General features: G+C 49.5%; 1 protein-coding gene across 1 annotated transcript in view; it reads right to left on the bottom strand.

Moving 5' to 3' along the window:
- LOC122366416 overlaps positions 1–19,812 on the bottom strand; it is a 36,959-nt gene that overhangs the window by 4,568 nt on the left and 12,579 nt on the right. Inside the window, exons 2-15 of the mRNA XM_043338663.1 lie at positions 12,807–12,937; positions 12,041–12,148; positions 11,582–11,720; positions 8,457–8,499; positions 7,215–7,373; positions 6,873–7,001; positions 5,807–6,046; positions 5,413–5,541; positions 4,398–4,527; positions 2,677–2,889; positions 1,818–1,941; positions 1,413–1,547; positions 1,023–1,106; positions 631–722 (exon numbers count right to left, since the gene is read on the bottom strand). Coding sequence (XP_043194598.1) covers positions 631–722; positions 1,023–1,106; positions 1,413–1,547; positions 1,818–1,941; positions 2,677–2,889; positions 4,398–4,527; positions 5,413–5,541; positions 5,807–6,046; positions 6,873–7,001; positions 7,215–7,373; positions 8,457–8,499; positions 11,582–11,720; positions 12,041–12,148; positions 12,807–12,937 — 1,856 coding nt within the window. The remainder of the gene's footprint in view (positions 1–630; positions 723–1,022; positions 1,107–1,412; positions 1,548–1,817; positions 1,942–2,676; positions 2,890–4,397; positions 4,528–5,412; positions 5,542–5,806; positions 6,047–6,872; positions 7,002–7,214; positions 7,374–8,456; positions 8,500–11,581; positions 11,721–12,040; positions 12,149–12,806; positions 12,938–19,812) is intronic.

Here is a 19,812-nt window from a genome sequence, read left to right as displayed (position 1 = left end):
TGATATGCAGTAGGTGGGTAACAGAAAACACATCCTATTGTTCAAAAGAAAAAAAATAGTTCGCATCAATAATTTACATAGATTTTCATAGCGCTTCATCATTTCACAATTAAAACCAATAAAGCATGCAGGAACGCCACAAGTGTGTTAATTAAGACATTCAATGGCAAAGTGAAGACAGAATTTGATACTTACCTACCGATGAGCTGTTTGACCACTGACTAGTGACCACTGACCACTGTTCCACACTGCAGATACTGTACTTGACGTCACTCATTTGTGCTTCAGCAAACAAGTGCGACAGCGTATTCAAATAAACGCATTAAAAAAAAAAAAAACGGAACAGGTAGAGTTTAGGGCTAAATGCATTAAGCATTCCATACGAGACAGCAACGGTTGTATTAACATATCTAAGCAAACCTATCGGGTAATATTTTCATTCGCTTCAGGAAAACACGCAAGCAACTTTAGTTATGGATAAAATGATAGATACATGCTGTTCCACACTCATGCATCAGAGGTCCACGTTTTACGATATCGTGTTTGGTGCACGTGCAAAAACACCCCGTGCTACAGTCATTCAGAAATAACAGTACATCATGCAGATGCTTGTGTAATGTGTTGTCTTACCTTGATGTCGACATTTTCTCTGAACTCTAGTTTGTATCCGCCCGCCTTCATCAGCAGCTCGTAGGTTGTGTCACTCACGTGAACCATTTGCGCTGGCAACATACACGCATGTATGTACAACACACCGTATGTACATTGGACTAAGGGCATATAGAGGATTCTTCATGGCTCAGAGTGAAAGATAATGCATATTTCATGTAGAATAGACGCTTCCCAAACCGTGAACAATATACTTAGCACCTACGACGAGAAAGAGAAAAAAAGAGATAGGAAAAGAGAATGAGAGAGGGAGAGAGAGAGTGGGAGGGGGAGGGGGTGGGAGGGAGATTCCGGTGGTTTTGGGCCCAGTCTCCACTCTCAGTGCCATTATATAAGGTAGGTAGCACACTCACGCAATCCGGTCGACTCCATGCGCGAAGCCACGTTGATGGTGTCTCCAAACAGGCAGTACCGCGGCATCTTTGTACCCACCACCCCTGCGGGAGCACGCAGACCGGGGGAGGGGGACAGGTCAGTCGTGGGCGAAGTCACCCACAGTCGCTCACCAGCAGACAGCAGTGGCATGCTGACATACTGAGCAATGAGCAGGAGCTAAAGACAGTGCCTAGATTGTGTTGGAAAGGTGTAATTATATAGTGTGAGTTTCACCATCGAATTATGGATAGCCAGGCCTTTGAGATCAAGTCCTTAGCGGACTTATATTCTAAACTCAGTATCATTTGATTTTAGTAAAGCAGGTACTGCTTTTCGGCACACCCCGGCAGCGGGCAAAGTCACATCACCTGCCACGCAGGGTCCCGTGTTGAGGCCGATTCGGATCTGCACCAGCACACCCTTCATGTGGGGCACCTCAAACTTCTTGATCCCTTGCAACAGGTCTAGCGACATGTCGGCTACTTCGCTGGCGTGCTGGTCACCTGTGACACAGGTCAGGTCACATAAATCGGGCCAGGTCACGCTTGTCAGGTCACATAGGTCAGATCAGCTCAGAGGTCAGGTCACGGCGATCACGTCAAAGAGGTAAGGTCACGTGTCAGGTCACGGTGGTCAGGTCAGAAGAGGTCAGGTCACGGCGGTCAGGTCATAGTCATCAGGCCGCGGCGGTCGGGTCACGGCGGTCAGGTCAGGTCAGGTCACGGTGAGCAGTCGGTCCCCGGAACACAGAGCTGCCTGCCGACACCACGAACCGTTTCTCTTTGGCAGTCCAGAGACGCACATGTAGGCGTCTCCTATGGTCTCCACCTTGTACACGTCGTACCGGTCGATACGGCTATCAAAGACCTTGTAGAGAACGTTCAAAAACGTCACCACCTGAAACAAAAACAAGTAACCAGCACAGGCAGTTGCCATAGCTACGAGCAAGATGCACATACTTAAACTCGAGAGCCTTTACACTAGCCGTTTTCACGACGGTCCTATCCGGCGAGTGCACCTGATTTGACCAAATCTGCACCTAATCTCTTTTACAGCAAATATCTTCATTTTATGAATTTATTTCAGTGTTTTAATCGATGATGCTCTCTGATAAAACGACAAAGCAGGCATATAAGCAATTAGTGTAACCCTAGCTGACAGCTACTAAGAGACACACTGAACCTGATTTGACCAAATCTGCACCTGATCTGCACCAGATGTGTACCAAATGTGTACCAGATGTCCTTCGTGAAAACGGCTACTACCTCTTGCCGTCTTGTGCTATCTGCCCTCTATGTGTTCGTTCAAAAATAGATTTATTATTTAATGCTCCAGTCACAGGAAGTTCATACCTTTTATCTATCTATTGATCAATGTTGCAATGAGAACAATTACCCTCTGATGTAGTATACCTACAATATGCATACAGCAAGCCTGCAACGGTTAACTTAGAGCTAATGACTTATCACAGTAAATTATGTTATCTATAGGCTCACCGGTATCTGCAGCTGGTTTGCTATGATATATGTGCTCTTTGCATGCCTGTATCGAGTGCTCCCAGTACCTGTATCGGGGTGCTCCCAGTACCTGTATCGAGTATTCCCAGTACCTGTATCGGAGTGCTCCCAGTACCTGTATCGGGGTGCTCTGCGCCGAGATCCGAGTGAAGCCGACAATGTCGCTGAAGTAGACGGTGACCGACTGGAAGTGCTCGGCCGGCACCTGCCCCTTGCCCTTGAGCTGCTGCGCGATGGGCTCCGGCAACATCTGATAGAGCAGCCGGTCGGCCTTGTTACGCTCCTGGGCGATCTCCTGTGTCTTGGCCGTCACCATCTCAGTAAAGTCCTGCCGCCGACAGGAGGGGCAGCGGGTGAGAGCGCCGGAGGGCAGAGAGGAGGAAGAGGCAGGGAGAGACGGAGGGAGGGGAGAAGTGACCGTCCTGGGTGCCTGCCCTGCATTGCGCCCGGTGGCAGCCAAGTCAGAACGACCGGTTACGGATCGATCAATAGGATTTTTAATATCATAGATAGGCGCGGGAGTCAGGGGAAGGCTCCCGCGCCTTCCCCTGAGAGAGAGAGAGAGAGAGAGAGAGAGAGAGGGGGAGAGAGAGAGAGAGAGAGAGAGAGAGAGAGAGAGAGAGAGAGAGAGAGAGAGAGAGAGAGAGAGAGAGAGAGAGAGAGAGAGAGAGAGAGAGAGAGAGAGAGAGAGAGAGAGAGAGAGAGAGAACAATAAAAATGGAAAAATATTTAACGGCACCGCGCGCGCCGACTGCGCCAACGCAAAAGCCGCGAAAAAGGAAACAATGAAGAAAACGCCCGAACCGCCCGCCCGCAGCCCGTTTTCATAAGGCGTGGGTAGGCTGTGCCGTTTAACACTCAAGTAAAGCGGCACAGTATATCAATACCAGGCGGCTGCTGCCAGCGCTGAGGCCTCGATAGCCGGCGCGGCGGATGAAGTCCCTATCGATTCTTGTAAGTACCCAAGTACCCGATTGAACAAAGTCTCTCGACATACACCAGAGAGCACCGAGCAGCAGATGAGTCTCCTAACCGCAGTTACGCGGCAGAACCAGGACCGTAGCTGCCTTACACACCGCCTCTCAGCGCGGTGGTGAGTAAGTGACAGGTTTACCGTCAACCGCGGTGCCCGAGCGGAAAATAATGAAATTGAACTTCCGCTTGACGGAGTGGAAAACGAGGGCTCCGCACAGAGAGAATGGATGTTTCACAACTCGTGGCAGCTTGTCTGAGACCGACAGACCCTACCGCACGTACGCCCCCGTGTCACCATCGTTACCGTAGACGACACTGCACTGAACCTCGCCACCCCTTATAACACTCCACGGCACCCGTGGCACCCTTGACCGACGCGCTACTGCACCCCATCCCCCGACAACCGGCCGTCCGACAACTCCTCCCCCCTCTGCGGCGGGCCGGTGACTGTGAGACACACCATTCCTGCGTCCCGGTCGTCCCCCACACATCTTCCTCAGGAACGGGGCCGTCCCACACATTTCCCCTTTACTGGGAGGGGATCGCGGCCCCCCCCCCACACCTCCCCTCCGAGACGGTACCGTCCCACACATCTCCTCCCCCGGGACGGGGCCACCGTCACACTCATCCCCCTTCCCGGGGGAGACCACTGTCCGCCCGTCCACCGACCTGTGATGAGCGCTGTCCGCCCGTCCACCGACCTGTGATGAGCGCTGCCCGCCCGTCCACCGACCTGTGGTGAGCGCTGTTTGCCCGTCCACCGACCTGTGATGAGCGCTGTCCGCCCGTCCACCGACCTGTGATGAGCGCTGTCCGCCCGTCCACCGACCTGTGATGAGCGCTGTCCGCCCGTCCACCGACCTGCATGGTGAGCGCGATCTTCCTGACGAGCACGATGATGATGGGCGACAGGAGGAGCACGAGGACCAGCAGCAGGACGGCCACCATCTGCTGGTTGTAGGCGATCGCCACCTGTTCGGTGACGTGGCCGCTGCGGGGCAGGCAGACGGCCGCGTCACTGGCTCACACCGGTAGGTACACGGCCGCGTCACTGGCACACACCGGCACACGGCCGCGTCACCGGCACACACCGGTACAAGGACCAGGGCCCAATCTTACCAAATGCCGTGAATGCGCATTCACGGCATTTGGTAACATTCAGAACTATTCCACATTCAGTATCCATTCGTTCTGGCGACATTCATAATCATTCACGCTATCAAAATCATTGGACAAGATTACCTGGAGGTAAATAAAAAGGACATCTTTGATATCAGTGCCGTAAACTCCGGCCAGTGCTGCCAAATCCAATTCACGGCATTGGTAAGATTGGGCCCTGGTATCGGCACACGGCCGCGTCACTGGCTCATACCGGTGTATGGACGGGCGTAAGCACCGGTGTATCGGTATCCATACGGGCGCACAGTGGCAGAGACGGCCATCCTGTCAGCTAATGCATTTTCTAGTTAGATCGGCGGGAAAGCTGTTTCGAGCTTACCAATAATACAATGATAAATATAATAGAGAAGAGCACATTCTAGATCACGTGAGTGCACTATGAGATCCTCTGTAAATAAATGATACGCATCACAGCATGGCATTATACAAGTGATTGCACGGAATGAAAAAAAAAAACAATTGATAATCACATCAGTAAGACACATGTGCGTCAAGAGGACAGCAGGTTTTCCAATCCATCTCGGCAATCGGCTCACACACCGCGCAGTTGAGCTCCCATTCCGCGGTATTGTCGGCATCGCAGCGACACAGCACGTGCTCCGTCTCCCTGGGTCTCCCTGTGCCTGTAACAGCCCGCCCCCTCCGCCTCCCCAGCAGTCGGCCCCCCGTTCCGCCCCTCCCCCCGCCCGGGACGCACGTGATGATGTTTCGCAGCTCGACCTGTACATCCCGCAGCAGGTCGGCCATGGTGGTGCCGTTGATGAAGAAGGCGATCGCCATGCCCATGGAGCCGTTCATCGGACTGTTGTTGACAATCAGACCACGTCTGAGGGGGGCACGGGGCGGTGACAGCCAGACCATCGTCACCAAGGGTAGGCGGCGCGGCCCAGACGGTCTCCGAGTCAATAATTTATGCATGAACGGCCAGTATGCGTCATTCCTGCTCTCCCATAAATATGTGACTGCAATGTCATTTGTTTACAAATGTTTACGGCGAGCAATTATCTCAAAACACAAACTGCAGAGACCGGAACAAGAAGATGTATGCAAATGTGTTTTACTTTACGCGGCCGCCATGTGCAGGCACTCACTGCTGTATGTAGCTGTTGTATCCCTCGAAGCTGTCGAATATGTAGTGTATCTTTTCGGACATTTCGGGCGAGAAGGAGCGCGTGTTGTTGATGTACTCCCAGAACAGCGTGTCGGAGCGCACGGCCTGCGTCTGGAACTGCGCCTGCAGCTGGCCGGTGGCGAAGTAACGCAGCCCGTACGTCAGGAACAGGCTGAAGTGCTCCATCGCCCGGATGATGTTCAGGTACGACAGCATGTAACTGGGAAAACTGGCTAATGTCAGCGGAGCAGACCCCGCTCCGGACGGCAGCGTCCGGGGAGCAGCGGCCGGCGAAATGGCAGCCCATCGTCCCCTAATGAATTATGGATGGGTCGTCCCACACATGAGGTCACGAGCCTTAGGCATTTTGAGTAGAGAGCCGCTAGACAAACTTTGCCCGGATGTGTGATCGCCGCTCGTGACTGCTACCACTCGCCGAGTAAGAAAGCAGGCACAACAACTCGGTTGTATACGCAGCTCTTTCCACAAATAAGGTTTAGTAGACAGTACGCGACAGTATGCGACTTTACAGTCATTTTCGACACGCATGTACACTGAAAACAATTTAACCCAAGGCCCGCGAGTAAACCGGTGTTTTGCAGGTACCCCTATCCGCAACCATTTTTAACCACCCTCCCAGGAGTACAGTAAAGTCCCATTGCAGTGTAGTCGTCCCTGCTCTCAGCGGACTTGTTCGCTGACAGCGGTTATATCCGCTCAGAGCAAGTACGACTACACCGCAATGGGACCTAGCACTACTCCTGGGAGGGTGGTTAAAAATGGTTGCGAATAGGGGTACCCGTGAAACACCGGTTTACTCGCCAGCCTTGGGTTAAATTGTTTTCAGTGTAGTTCAAGTCGGGTTGTTTTTATTAGGTGCATCATATAGTAATCGTTAGCTTATGGAAAACTGGGAACATAGATACACTAACTATTTTTTACCTATAGCTAAATACACGTCTATTTAATTTTCAACGTATGTAACTATTAATGCATCTGTATTGTACCTTCGGAAATATTTGCGTAAGCAGTGTGCACCCACTGACCTGAGTGCACTCGAGTCCAGCTTCCTGGCGCTCATCCGCATGGCCATGACGTCCAGGAAGATGTCGTTCAGCCGCGTGTACCAGTCGATCTTGTCCTGGATCTCCAGCATGGTCCGGTTGATGGTGTCTCTGACAGCACAAGTCCCGCTGTCGGGATCGCCAACACGCGCCCACACAAGGGCCGACGAAAACGACGAGCTATGAGAGACGACTGGCGTCACAGTTTGTCACTCCGAGAGAATGGATACCAGAGACAGCGTGCAGGAAATAAACGACCAAACGAAACAGCACCGCATCGCAACCAAATCGCAGCACACCGACACATGCGAACGGTAGGCTCACCGCAGGTCCTCCAAGCGTATCTGGAACTTTAGCTTAGAGGAGAAAATCGGGAACTTTTTGAGGTCGACGGCCGACCGGACGTCCTCCCAGCGGGACATCTTCTCCAGCGTGAGGTCGGTGAAGTCGAACACCTTGGTCAGGTTGCTCCTCCACATATCCCTGGATGGGTAACGCTGTCGACGGTGAGGTGGACCGGGACGCCGGGCGACTCGGCGTCCGGCCGACACTGCTTCACCGGCGCAACCGGGTGGCGATATGAAACTCACAGCCTAGCTCACGGGGGCAGCGGGCTACCGAAAGCTACCGAAAGCTACCTCAGTAATATCATTTACGGTAATCAATGCAGCGTTACAAAAGTCTATGACTCGAACAAGCGCATCCATTGTGCCCACTGCCCAGTGTCGCAGGTTTGGCGACAAATAAAGAAAGGTGCTTGGTTGGGTATAAGGCAACAACACACAAGTCGACATTGGCACCTGAAGCAATTCTTTTCGCAAACTGCACACAGTAATTACTGCATATCTATTGCAAGCCATCGCCCACCTAAGGACAATTATTGCCTAGCCTACAAAGTACTCGCCACGCATGACCTTTTGGCCATAGGGGAGAGCATCTGAGTAAGGACCCCCTCCTTATGAATACTATGTGTAGCCGCTTATCATTGCATGTTGCGTCATTAATCCTTCTATTTGAATCGGAGTAAAGGGACGAGGCTACCCTAAACGAGAGGACCGTTGTCCATCGGATGCACATCTGCGACACATCAGGCGTTAGAGGCCGCGCCGGGCCGACGAGCCCGATTTTCCCTGGTCAAATGGAGAAGACGCGCCTCGCACTTTACGCGCACTCTTTTATGGTTACCAAACACCGTCAGCATTGTGATCAAAAGGCATCCATTTCCCCAGGTGGCAAAAATTCTAGCAATAAACTTCCATACCTAGATGCGACCATGGGACGTGATCTAGGTGGTTACACTCTAACAAATAACACTGCTACACCCTACACCCAATTAATTCACCACTCATGTACAAATTTACTATCTACCTAAAAGTGGATTTGTATTTAACTGACTGAGTTTGGGTTTTTGCCTCTCAAATGGGGTAATTGCTTATCCAAATTTCGTTTTGTTATGGGTATTTTTAAGGTAGAGCGTTTAATGCATACGACATTGCAAACAACGGCGAACGTTTTCAAACCCATTCTAGACTAATTTCCCAGTGCTGCCCGTAAATCGGAGCTCACCTGTTCGTTTCCAACTGCTTCTCCTTCTTGGCCAGGTTGATAGCTGAGGAAAACGACCGTCAGTCAGAGACTCGCGGCGACGCCAGGACAGTTTGAGGAGGTGATAATCGACGTGTTCGGTAACTGAAAACTGCTGAGGTTTTCCAAGTTATGTTATAGATCTATCACCCTGCATGATTAGACTGGTGTTAATCAATAGTTGAAATCGATATTCACACATAAAACGATGTTTTTATTCAACAGACATTCAATACGCTGAAACGGTTGGGTATAGAAATAAGCGGGCACAGTAGCGGCGGAACACCTTCAATTAAGGGGGGGGGGGTACTGCCGACTTTTGGTCCCATTCTTTCCATGCAACGCCCATAGGGCTAATGTTAAAATTCGAAAATCAAAGGGGGGCACGGTGCCCCGGTTCCCTCCCCGTTCCGCCGCCTATGTTACCGAACTAATATCGACTTGGTATTTGGTATTTCAAACTGATTTTCTTGTGACATGAATATTGAATATGATTGAATATGTATACTGTTAGCAATTGATGAATCTTCGATGCTGTTATTTTTTTTTTTTTTTGCAGAGCCAGGGCTATTGCACCATTGCACCATTGCAGAGCCGGGAGGATGATAGGCATTAGGGGGAGACAATCGTTCTTGGTCGGCACCCTGGTGAGTCGTCGGGGCTGATCCCATCATGAGGACAGGCCACCCAGCCCCCTGACAGCCACCGCACCCGGCTACAGTTTTACTCCTAGGGTAGCTGCTCACATGGGATAAAGCTGCCCGTTCAGCCCGGAATAGGGTAAGAAGGATTTGACGATCTGAGGATGGAAACGACGGAACGTATGAATGTTTTGACTTTCGTTATTAAGTATACCTGGAAATGTCAGGTTATTATGTACGGTCCACAGCAGAAGTAATGTGGGGTTTCAGTCATGGGTAGGTTCTGCTTCTGAAGCTTAGGAACGATTAGCCAGACTACAATGAAACTTTGAATGTAGATTTTATGTATCGTCACCCTTGCAGCTGCAACTTTAGCTATTGACATCTTCTTTTCGATCACTCCGCATTAAACAATCGCCAGTCAAAGCCAACCGTTGAGATTGGTAAAACCCTACATTACTTTAGCGGTGGGCTGTACCTACCGTACATATCAAAACCTATGTTTTGGCGTTGCCGCTAGATGACACTACAATTTGCGCCTGAAGGTATACTGTACCGCACATCTCCATATCAAATTTGTGCGCTTGCCGCTAGATGTCACTACAGTTTGCGCCTGAAGGCATACTGTACCGCACGTCTCCAACCTATGTAGTACCGCTGCCGCTAGATGTCACTATTATTTGTTCCTGAAGGTATACTGTGCCGCATGTCCTGGGGCCGTTGCAAGTAAAGGTAAGTGACATAAAAATCATGAGCTTCTCTTCCTAAATATTTTAGCCAATGTTTTTGTATTTTCCACAGTTCTGGTTTGTAATCCGCTTAATTTTTGTTTCCCGCGTTTTTTTTCTGAAATCGACAACACCTTAACCCGCATATGACTGGGGGGGAGGCTCTACCGAGCCTCCCTCTCGTTTTTCTGCAATACATTATAAACCGCTTGACGTATCAACACGAAACTTGCAATGCCTTCGGCAACATCGATTTGACATCTTGTGTTTAAATAACACCTTTCTAGCTATCATAAGTCGGCCGCAAATGACGTCAGAGTGACGTTATTTCAACCGATTTTGATGCAAAACATTGAACTGCGGTAATCGCTCTGAAAAGTTCCGTTCTTAAGCAAGATCCGATTTCTTTGCATGAGTGGACTGAGAATATGTACCTACAGACGTGGCTATCAAACTACTATCTCAGATTTCCAAAATTTTGAAAATATCGGAAAATATAGGTACATATACAATTACAATTATTCATTTTATTCAATAACTTTTTGACTTTCCGAAAAAAAACTGAAATATAATATATGATAGTACATCCACCAATGAACTCCTCTAGAAAGTAGTAGCCCAATACCTTCAAAAATGACTGAGGTATACGCACTAAAGTCAAACTTTCACAATTTAAGATTTCTCAAATCCATTTTTGGTACGTATTTGACATGGTTCAGTAATATAAATGGTACCATCTTGTTCCTGAGCTCAAACTGCAGCTGAAAGTCACCTTTTCTGGAAAAAAAAAAATCATTTTCAAAATTTGACCTTTTTTGACCTGAAAGTGACCTGACCTCAGCTAAATGTAGCTGAAAATGACCTCAAATAACTCAGACGACACTGTCTTCGAAATCTATGAGTGAAATGGACCATAAAACATGCGTCACGTGACCGATTCATGATATAAAATTTTCGTGACCTCGGATGACCTGGCCTTGACCTGAAAAAATCGAAGTAAAAGTTCGAGTCAGGGTATCCAAGGCGTAAACCATCAATGAATCAATCAAGGAATGCGTAAACCAAAAATGAACCTGATCGGACTTGTTAGCCGGAGGCCAGAGCCTAAATTGTGAACAGGTCAAAATGCTGATAACGTTTGCTTTGACCTTACCTGTGACGTCATCGGAGACCTCGAGGTCAATTAAATTAGCTTTCGTTCTACAATTTTTCTAGGGCTATCAGACACCGTTCGAATTTTGACGATCGGCCCAGTAGTTTCGGAGATAGGAGGGGGGCTCTATGGAGCCCCCCCCCCCTTCAGTCAATCGCGTTATGGAAAGTAGGTCATGTGTAGGTCATGCGCGGGTAAAACAATGTGTGTTGTTTACTTTGCACTGTGCACTCTCTACCTGTATTGCTCGATCCAAACGGGCCATGCGTGGTGCTCGGGCATGTTTCCGTGTACTTTATGTGGATGGACCGCATGATACACGGATTCTCCGTGCAGTGTGTGTACGGATCGCATGCTGCACGGCCTCTCCGTGTACTATGGGTACGAACTGTATGCCGTACGGTTTCTCCGTGTAACCTGTGTGCTGTGTGGGATCCGTATGGTCTGTGTATGAACTGTGTACCGTGTGAGGTATACATGCAGCCACTGACCGTTGGGCACCACCGAGGAGGACTGCAGGTTGGCCAGGTCGTGTAGTCTGTGTTTGGACTGTGGACCGTGTGAGGTATACATGTAGCCACTGACCGTTGGGCACCACCGAGGAGGACTGCAGGTTGGCCAGGTCGCGCGCCGTGCTGCCGTTGGTGAAGATGTAGAAGGCCACCTCGGAGCGCTCCAGCTGCAGCGCCGTCAGCAGCAGGCCGATGTCGGTCGTCTCCTCAATCTGCACAGCAAACACAAATACACGCCCGTCAGAGCCGGCCCCGTCGAGACAGGCTAACTCTCGTGGTACGCTTCTTTTGAAATCTCAGCTATCGTTTGGCCAACTAAGGAGAGGATCATACAATGACGCCACAATTTTCGATCTTACGACTTTCTCAGGCATGTTTAACAATCAGCTGCGACAACTGCCATTGGACATGATGCCAGCTGATGACTCTTCATCAAAGTCACCGCGCCGTTTTCTGACATAATTTGTCTCATCGCGCGCCGTGTCCAGCCCCGTCGGCAGCTCCGGCGGCAGCACCCGGCTGAGAGACGTACCGCGTGTTTGACCTCGAGCATGCCGCGCTGGTAGATGACCACCGCCGACATGGAGTAGATGTTCTGCACGATCAGCGCCACGATCGGGATGAACGGCAGCAGCAGCATCTGGGCGCAGCGCACCGCAGGACGGGGTCAGGTACAGTAGTACAGCAGGACAGGATCAGATACAGTACAGCAGCAGCTAGGCGCAGCGCACCGCAGGACGGGGTCAGATACAGTACAGCAGGACAGGATCAGATACAGTACAGCAGCATCTGGGCGCAGCGCACCGCAGGACGGGGTCAGATACAGTACAGCAGGACAGGATCAGATACAGTACAGCAGGACAGGATCAGATACAGTACAGCAGGACAGGACCAGATGCAGTACAGCAGGACAGGACCAGATACAGTACAGCAGGACAGGATCAGATACAGTACAGCAGGACAGGATCAGATACAGCGCAGCATGGCGGGGTTAGATACAGTACAGCAGGGCGGGATCAGATACAGTACACCGCAGCGCAGGGCTAGACACGGCACAGCAGGACAGGGTCAGATACAGTGTACCACACCGGAGGGAAGAGATGTAGTCTGACGTCCATACCGGTGTGATGAAGTTTAATGTCCTACCTGTGTGATGTAGGCTGACGTCCCACCTGTGATGTAGGCTGACGTCCCACCTGTGATGTAGTCCGACGTCCCACCTGTGAGATGTAGTCCGACGTCCCACCTGTGTGATGTAGATGCGCCGGCCGGTCTTGGAGACGGGGTTGATGTCCCACCTGTGTGATGTAGATGCGTCGGCCGATCTTGGAGACGGGGTTGATGCGGCAGCACTGGATGGTCATCATCAGCGTGGACGACACTCGCGAGCTGGTCGTCTTTCGGCTGTGGTTGGACTCTGTGTCCGACTCTGCGGGACAAACACACACGTACACGCTCACACATATACAACGAAAGTCAACGCACTATGTAGGTAATGACAGAAGGCGGCATTGGCCAAATGACACCTTGTCTGTTTTCTACGCTGAAAAGGTCCTTTATAATAATTTCAGGCAACACGTTTCCGGTCAGCGCAACCCCCGAAAGCTGCAGTACACCCCACAGGCACAGACTATGCAATATGTATGTATTGCACGGGTCATGCCTACGCAAGCTGGGTGACCTCGCCTAGCCTAGTGCCTATTTGCGAAGTCTTGGGAATGGACTGCCAGTGCCAATGTCCGAACAATAAGTTAATTAACGAGAAAGACGGTAAACTAATGACCTTCCTAGTTCCTACCACTCCACCATTATAGGTACTTATCTGCCATCTATTCAAATTAACGGCTCACTGACTAAACACACTGTAAAGGCACCCAAGAGCATCTAGGGCTTCTCAAAAAAGTTAGACGGATTTATTTTGCGAATAGAGGATCCCTAACAGCATTTAAGAAAAATCAATGCACGTAGAAAAACGAAGAATTTTTCGTAGATTTATATGACACCATGGTTTGAGCTTAACCCTCGCCCGCAAATGCCATTTTCCCATCCTAGAACGAACATGGGGGGGGGGTTGCCACCCCCCGCGCCATTTCGTTCCTGTTGGAGATAGAGCTTAGCGGTAAAGACCAAAAAGATTCTTTGGGAAGAGACGAATCCAATGATACCCAGTTTTACCTTCTCAGGTCAGTCATTGACCTTCCAGGTCAGGTCAAACTAAAAAATGTTGCTGTTTTGGGTCACCGTTGGATATCAAGTGCGCTGCTTATCAAATACCGATGACGATGCTGTTTTCTGGTGCCAAGCCAGCTAGAACCTCTTTGTCACACTACCCGACCAGAATTTTGCTGCTGAGGTCATTTCAGGTCAAGTTAGGTCAAGGTCAATTATATGTGTTTGTATGTCTGTGTGAGTCTGTGTGTATACTGATGTGTGCACCGATTGTTTTTGGGTCCATATTACATGAAATCATGATCTGAGAAGCTTTTACCAAAAATGCAGTCAAAAAACTTCACAAAAAGTAAATTCAGCTTGCCTAAAACGCAATTATCTTAGATGACCTAGGTTGACCTTGACCCTGACCTTGACCCCTGTACATCGTCGAACAACATGTTCCATGATAGGTGGGAGGTAAGACTGGCAAAAAAGGCCGAAATCAGGGTGTCAAAAGCCCACAAGGCCCATGGCAAACGCAAGATGTTGAGAATTGGCCATTTGGGTCATGACATGACCTGAAAAACAAGGTCATATCTCCGAAACCAAAAATCACAGAAACTTGAAATTTTCAGTGGACATCAAGAAAAAATAGAGGAGCAGCTATACGAAAAATCAGCCTTCTAGCTCTAAAAATGTCGAGTGCAGAGCAGAAAGACTACCTGGGGGGGGGGGGTGGCAACCACCCCCCCATGTGCGGGCGAGGGTTAAAAAATGAAGCCTTGGTCTAAGGAAGTAAAAGCAAAACTCGTGAAATTATGCTTTCCCAGACTAAGTCAGTCGGTTCGACACCACGAAAGATCCGCAAACACTTTAGGGCAAAGAGAGCAACATCTTGAAACAAAATTTTCCACATTATTGACAAGTTTCTGGCTCGAGGAAGTGTTTACAATACCTCGAGGTTCACGCAATTCAAGGAACACAGCGGCGGCCATAAACCCAATCAAAGGCTCACGGCGAACACCACTCGTGTGAGAGATGCGCTACTCAGACTGTCAATGGTCAGCGATATCGGGTGGCTCTGGCGACGTTTTTGGAGGGTTCTGCAATTTCAGGATGAGCAGAGGTCCGGAAACGCTTAAGATCCAATGGTTCCAGCAAGACGGTGCCACGCCAATACCGCTAAAGAAAACCGGGAGGGGCTGTGGGAGCGCTTCGGGCAGCGCGTGATCTCGAGGTTCGAGACACGCCCGTGGTCGGCGAATTCTCCGAACGTAACCCCACCGGACTTTTTCCTATAGGACCACCTCAAGTCCCAGGTGTACCGAAACCATCAAAAAAGTTCCGAAGATCATAAGGATGCAGTGAATTCAGCGGTGTGCCGTCTGCAGCTTTCCGTGGGTCGTGCTGCAGCAGAGGTCGCGCTGCGCCGGGCTAAACTGTGCATCGAGCAAAAAGGGAATCATCTCGAACATGACCTCGGCGCGGCTCAGAAGGGCTACTGCCGAAGATCGAAATCCCCTCAAACGAAATGTCTTTGATGAGACTTTTAGGTGATACCCAATTATGTTTTGTTACACTGATACACCCTTCAATACGTTAGTTATAAAATCGTCTAACTTTTATGAGAAGCCCGGTAGTTTGTTTCGCTGTTCTGCATTATAAAGAAAATAAATGAAACGCAAGTGAACGGTTTCGAGGCATTCTATACTATGTTTCGATTTGTTTTGCGCACCGTTCAGTGGGATCCGATCTTTTTGTAATCATAGCTGGCTTACACTGAGAGCAGATGGAGCTTTCGCGGGACGTGAGCGGAGCGATGTGCCACACCACTAAATATCTCTGAGGACTATTAGGGCCTGTCAGCTGCGCTAAAAGGAGACGTGCAGTGCAGAGTAAGTCAGAGCTCAAAGCCAGGCCAGTTAGCGCAGGTCAGCACTCGAGCGCAGGCTGCAGTGTATCGGACCGGCTGCGGTATTCCAGTAAAAGGACGACGCCTGTCGCTCTGCACCCATTACGCTGTCTGTCTGTATACTATCCTACAGGCTACCTGCCCGTGTTGTATGTATCCAACAGCTTGTCGTATTGTATATGACACAGACAGACAGACAGACGGACAGACGGACAGACGGACAGACGGATGGACGGATGGACGGATGGACGGTTGGACGAAAAGACGGACGGACGGACGGATGGACGGACGGAGGTCAGGAGAGGGCAACATATGCCGCGTCTCGGTTTCGGCCATTTCCACGGCTGGATGCGGCCAGCATACGTTCCCGTTACGACAGCCAGTAGATCCGGGAAGCTTCTAGGCTGCTGGCAGGCCGCGGTCATTTCAATCGTGGAGGAGCGCGTGACATGACCACCGAACGAGTGTCCCTCGCTCGGCTATATAAGGTCGGCATCATGATTCCCGGGTCGAAGATCAGCGTCATAACTGTATAACGCGGGCCAAAACATCCCAGAGCTTCGTGACCGAGGTGGCCAGCACCTGACCTTTGACCTAAGGCAAACACTCTAAGCAAAAACCTCTCTCGAGCCAAAAGTATACAATACGGGGCATGCCGAACACAATGGCACAGAATTGCGGACTTGACGAACATTTTTTGCGAAATTATTCACCAAAAACCTTGGGAGATTTGATATGATCTTAAAGGTCACCGGCTGACCTCACGGTTCGTCGGAAGGTCATCTCAGGCTCAAAAGAAACGGTATACCTATACATTCGAAAGCTGACGGTGAGCTGAATCAAAAAATGTATTTTTCATCAAAATCGATTAATTGCCTTTTTTGAAAATTGCGTTTTTGTAAAAACTTTATAACTTTTTAATCAACGGGCTGTCCCGGGCATTCTTGAAAAAATGAACATGTTTTTTTCGAGTTCCAGTGAAAGCTGAACGCCAAAAGAACAATATTTAGCGAAGCAATATTTCCTTACATTAACCCATTAATGCCGCTTGGGTCATATATGACCCAAAAGCAACATCTTAACATTTTTTTTCTGAATGGAGGCAAGTGGCACTTTGAGGAACTTGTGCGTGTGTTTTGTTGGATTTGTGGGTTCAGCGACGAGCGTCGGAGCCGCATAAAACTCGTGTGAGCTCGTCCGCTGAAGTTTCTGGAGCCAAAGAAGACGGGACTGCACAGCCGCCGGTCACTGACAATGGCGCGCCGTTCCAAAAAGTAATAATATGTTATGTTTGCACTTTAATATCTATTGAATGATCATCCACCTGGCATCTAAATTTGTCTGAAAAAGACATGATGTACATTTTTGCCCTTCTTGTCGCCATCGGATAACTTTTTTTCCTCGATAAATATCCTTGGGTCATAAATGACCCAGCCGGCAATAGTGTTGTTAATTTTCTCGTATGTTGAATACAAGGGAAGCAATTGATGATTATACGATTATTTATTTCTGGGGGTTGTGATCAGATCACAGTGGCGGATCCAAAGGAGGGGGGTCATATGGGTCACTCATGACCTCCCCTGGGACCCGGGGGCACCACCGACCTATCAGGGGCACCACAGGCCCGCCAGGGGCATCACAGGCTTGTCAGGGGCACCACAAACCTAGCAATGGCACCACAGACCTGTCAGGGGCTCCACAAGCCTGTCAGGGGCACCTCAGGCTTGTCAGGGCCCAGGGGCACCACAGTCCTTCCAGGGACACCACAGGCCCGTCAGGCCTATGGTGTTCCCTCTGGAGCACCAGAGGCCTAACAGGGGCACCACAGGCCTGCCAGCGGCACCAACGGCCTCGCCAATGAGGCGTTGCAAAGCATTGCAATGCAGTGCCTCTAATATTGTTTGGCTGAGACCGCTATACAGTATACACAATAAGGTATCTAGCTAAATCGGTTTTCGTGATAACTCCTTATTTGTGACTATGCCAATGCCGGTTGGGTCATTTATGACCCATACTTGTAACTTGAGAACCGATGGAACATTTTTTTAAGCTTGCACAGTTTTCTTACTGGGACCCGAGTGGCTAACATTTGTTAACCCTCGCCCGCACATGGGGGGGGGGGGTGGTTGCCACCCCCCCAGGTAGTCTTTCTGCTCTGCACTCAACATTTTTTGAGTTAGAAGGCTGATTTTTCGTGTAGCTGCTCCTCTATCCTTTCTTGATGTCCACTGAAAATTTCAAGTTTCTGTGATTTTTGGTTTCGGAGATATGACCTTGTTTTTTAGGTCATGTCATGACCCAAATGGCCAATTCTCAACATCTTTCGCTTGCCATGGGCCTTGTGAGCTTTTGACACCCTGATTTCGGCCTTTTTTGCCAGTCTTACCTCCCACCTATCATGGAACATGTTGTTCGACGATGTACAGGGGTCAAGGTCAGGGTCAAGGTCAACCTAGGTCATCTAAGATAATTGCGTTTTAGGCAAGCTGAATTTACTTTTTGTGAAGTTTTTTTACTGCATTTTTGGTAAAAGCTTCTCAGATCATGATTTCATGTAATATGGACCCAAAAACAATCGGTGCACACATCAGTATACACACAGACACACACAGACATACAAACACATATAATTGACCTTGACCTAACTTGACCTGAAATGACCTCAGCAGCAAAATTCTGGTCGGGTAGTGTGACAAAGAGGTTCTAGCTGGCTTGGCACCAGAAAACAGCATCGTCATCGGTATTTGATAAGCAGCGCACTTGATATCCAACGGTGACCCAAAACAGCAATATTTTTTAGTTTGACCTGACCTGGAAGGTCAATGACTGACCTGAGAAGGTAAAACTGGGTATCATTGGATTCGTCTCTTCCCAAAGAATCTTTTTGGTCTTTACTGCTAAGCTCTATCTCCAACAGGAACGAAATGGCGCGGGGGGTGGCAACCACCCCCATGTGCGTTCTAGGATGGGAAAATAGCATGTGCGGGCGAGGGTTAAGGACAACTAAAGAATCAAAAAATAAAAACTCCGGCATTAATGGGTTAAAGGTAGTGTGCCAGCTTTCCTGGACCGTATGGAGTTAATGGCCCTGATAAGGAGAACCGGATTTTTAGAACTTATCCATACCTTCAAAACTCATGGAAACGTCTTAAATTCTTCAAATTTTGAGTACCCCAGTGCGAAATTCGCCCCGACGGGTTGTCGGTCGTACCCCAACCACATTTCACACCACTATGAACAATAAATGCACATACTGAAATCGCTATTACCGATATGCTCATCCAATCAAGTTTCGATAAACCCGTTCATCATCATCTCCTGCGGTTTCGAACACGCCTGTTAGGTGGTGCGGTAGACCGCGCCCAAAGCCAGGGCCCCGGTAACGTGAGGTAGCCGAGTCGGGGCAGCGTGCGCTGACCCAAGCCGGGGCCGCGCGTCCTCCCGGTGTCATGTGATAGCCCGGGGCTGCCCGCGGGGATGCGGTAGACCGCGCCCAAAGCTGCGGCCCCGGCTTGGGTCAGCGCACGCTGCCCCGACTCGGCTACCTCACGTTACCGGGGCCCTGGCTTTGGGCGCGGCTTCTGCTCATACTTTGTGGTGCGGTGGTGGTGCGTCGGGCCGCGCGCTCTGACTTCGGCCAAGAAAAATGCGTCAGCTGATCATTGTCATTTCTGCCACTTGCGTGTAGTGAAATGGGGTCATAATTTAAGAGACGGCTTTTTCATATCAATTATTTTACATAAAATCATATTTCAAACCATAAATAATGTTCGACAGCCAAATAAAAGAAACAATACCAATACAGGCTTACAGTTTAAGGCTCGACATTGTGTTGTCTACGATTAGACAGCTGATAACTCATTCCCGTACGTCGTAACTCTATTATGACCTTTGCTTATTGTCACATGTGCGCCGCATTCGCGATTGTTGCCGACGCCTGTTTGCAGGTCAGCCCACTACAGTTGTTATACATATCGAAAAACCGATAAACTTTTAGGCGAAAAAGGCACTATTCCAGGCCCATTTTTGATTTTTTTGCGATATTAGGTAAAAACAGAAGCTTCTTATCCTAGGAAAAATAAAATGGGAAATCTTTCTAAGGTGGCACACTACCTTTAACCCGCGAGTTGCTGGGGGGGGGGGGGCGTTAAACACCCCCACTTTTTTCGCCGGGCCATAGCATAAAAACGGCGCGCCGCAGGCGCACCAAAATTTGAGTACAGGTAGGGAATTGATTGAAG

The sequence above is a fragment of the Amphibalanus amphitrite genome, unplaced genomic scaffold, assembly GCF_019059575.1.
Source record: "Amphibalanus amphitrite isolate SeventyFive unplaced genomic scaffold, NRLGWU_Aamphi_draft 000804F_arrow, whole genome shotgun sequence".
NCBI lineage: Eukaryota > Metazoa > Arthropoda > Thecostraca > Balanomorpha > Balanidae > Amphibalanus > Amphibalanus amphitrite.
The sequence above is the reverse complement of the archived record's forward strand: the minus strand, read 5'-3'. Positions and strand labels throughout refer to the sequence as shown.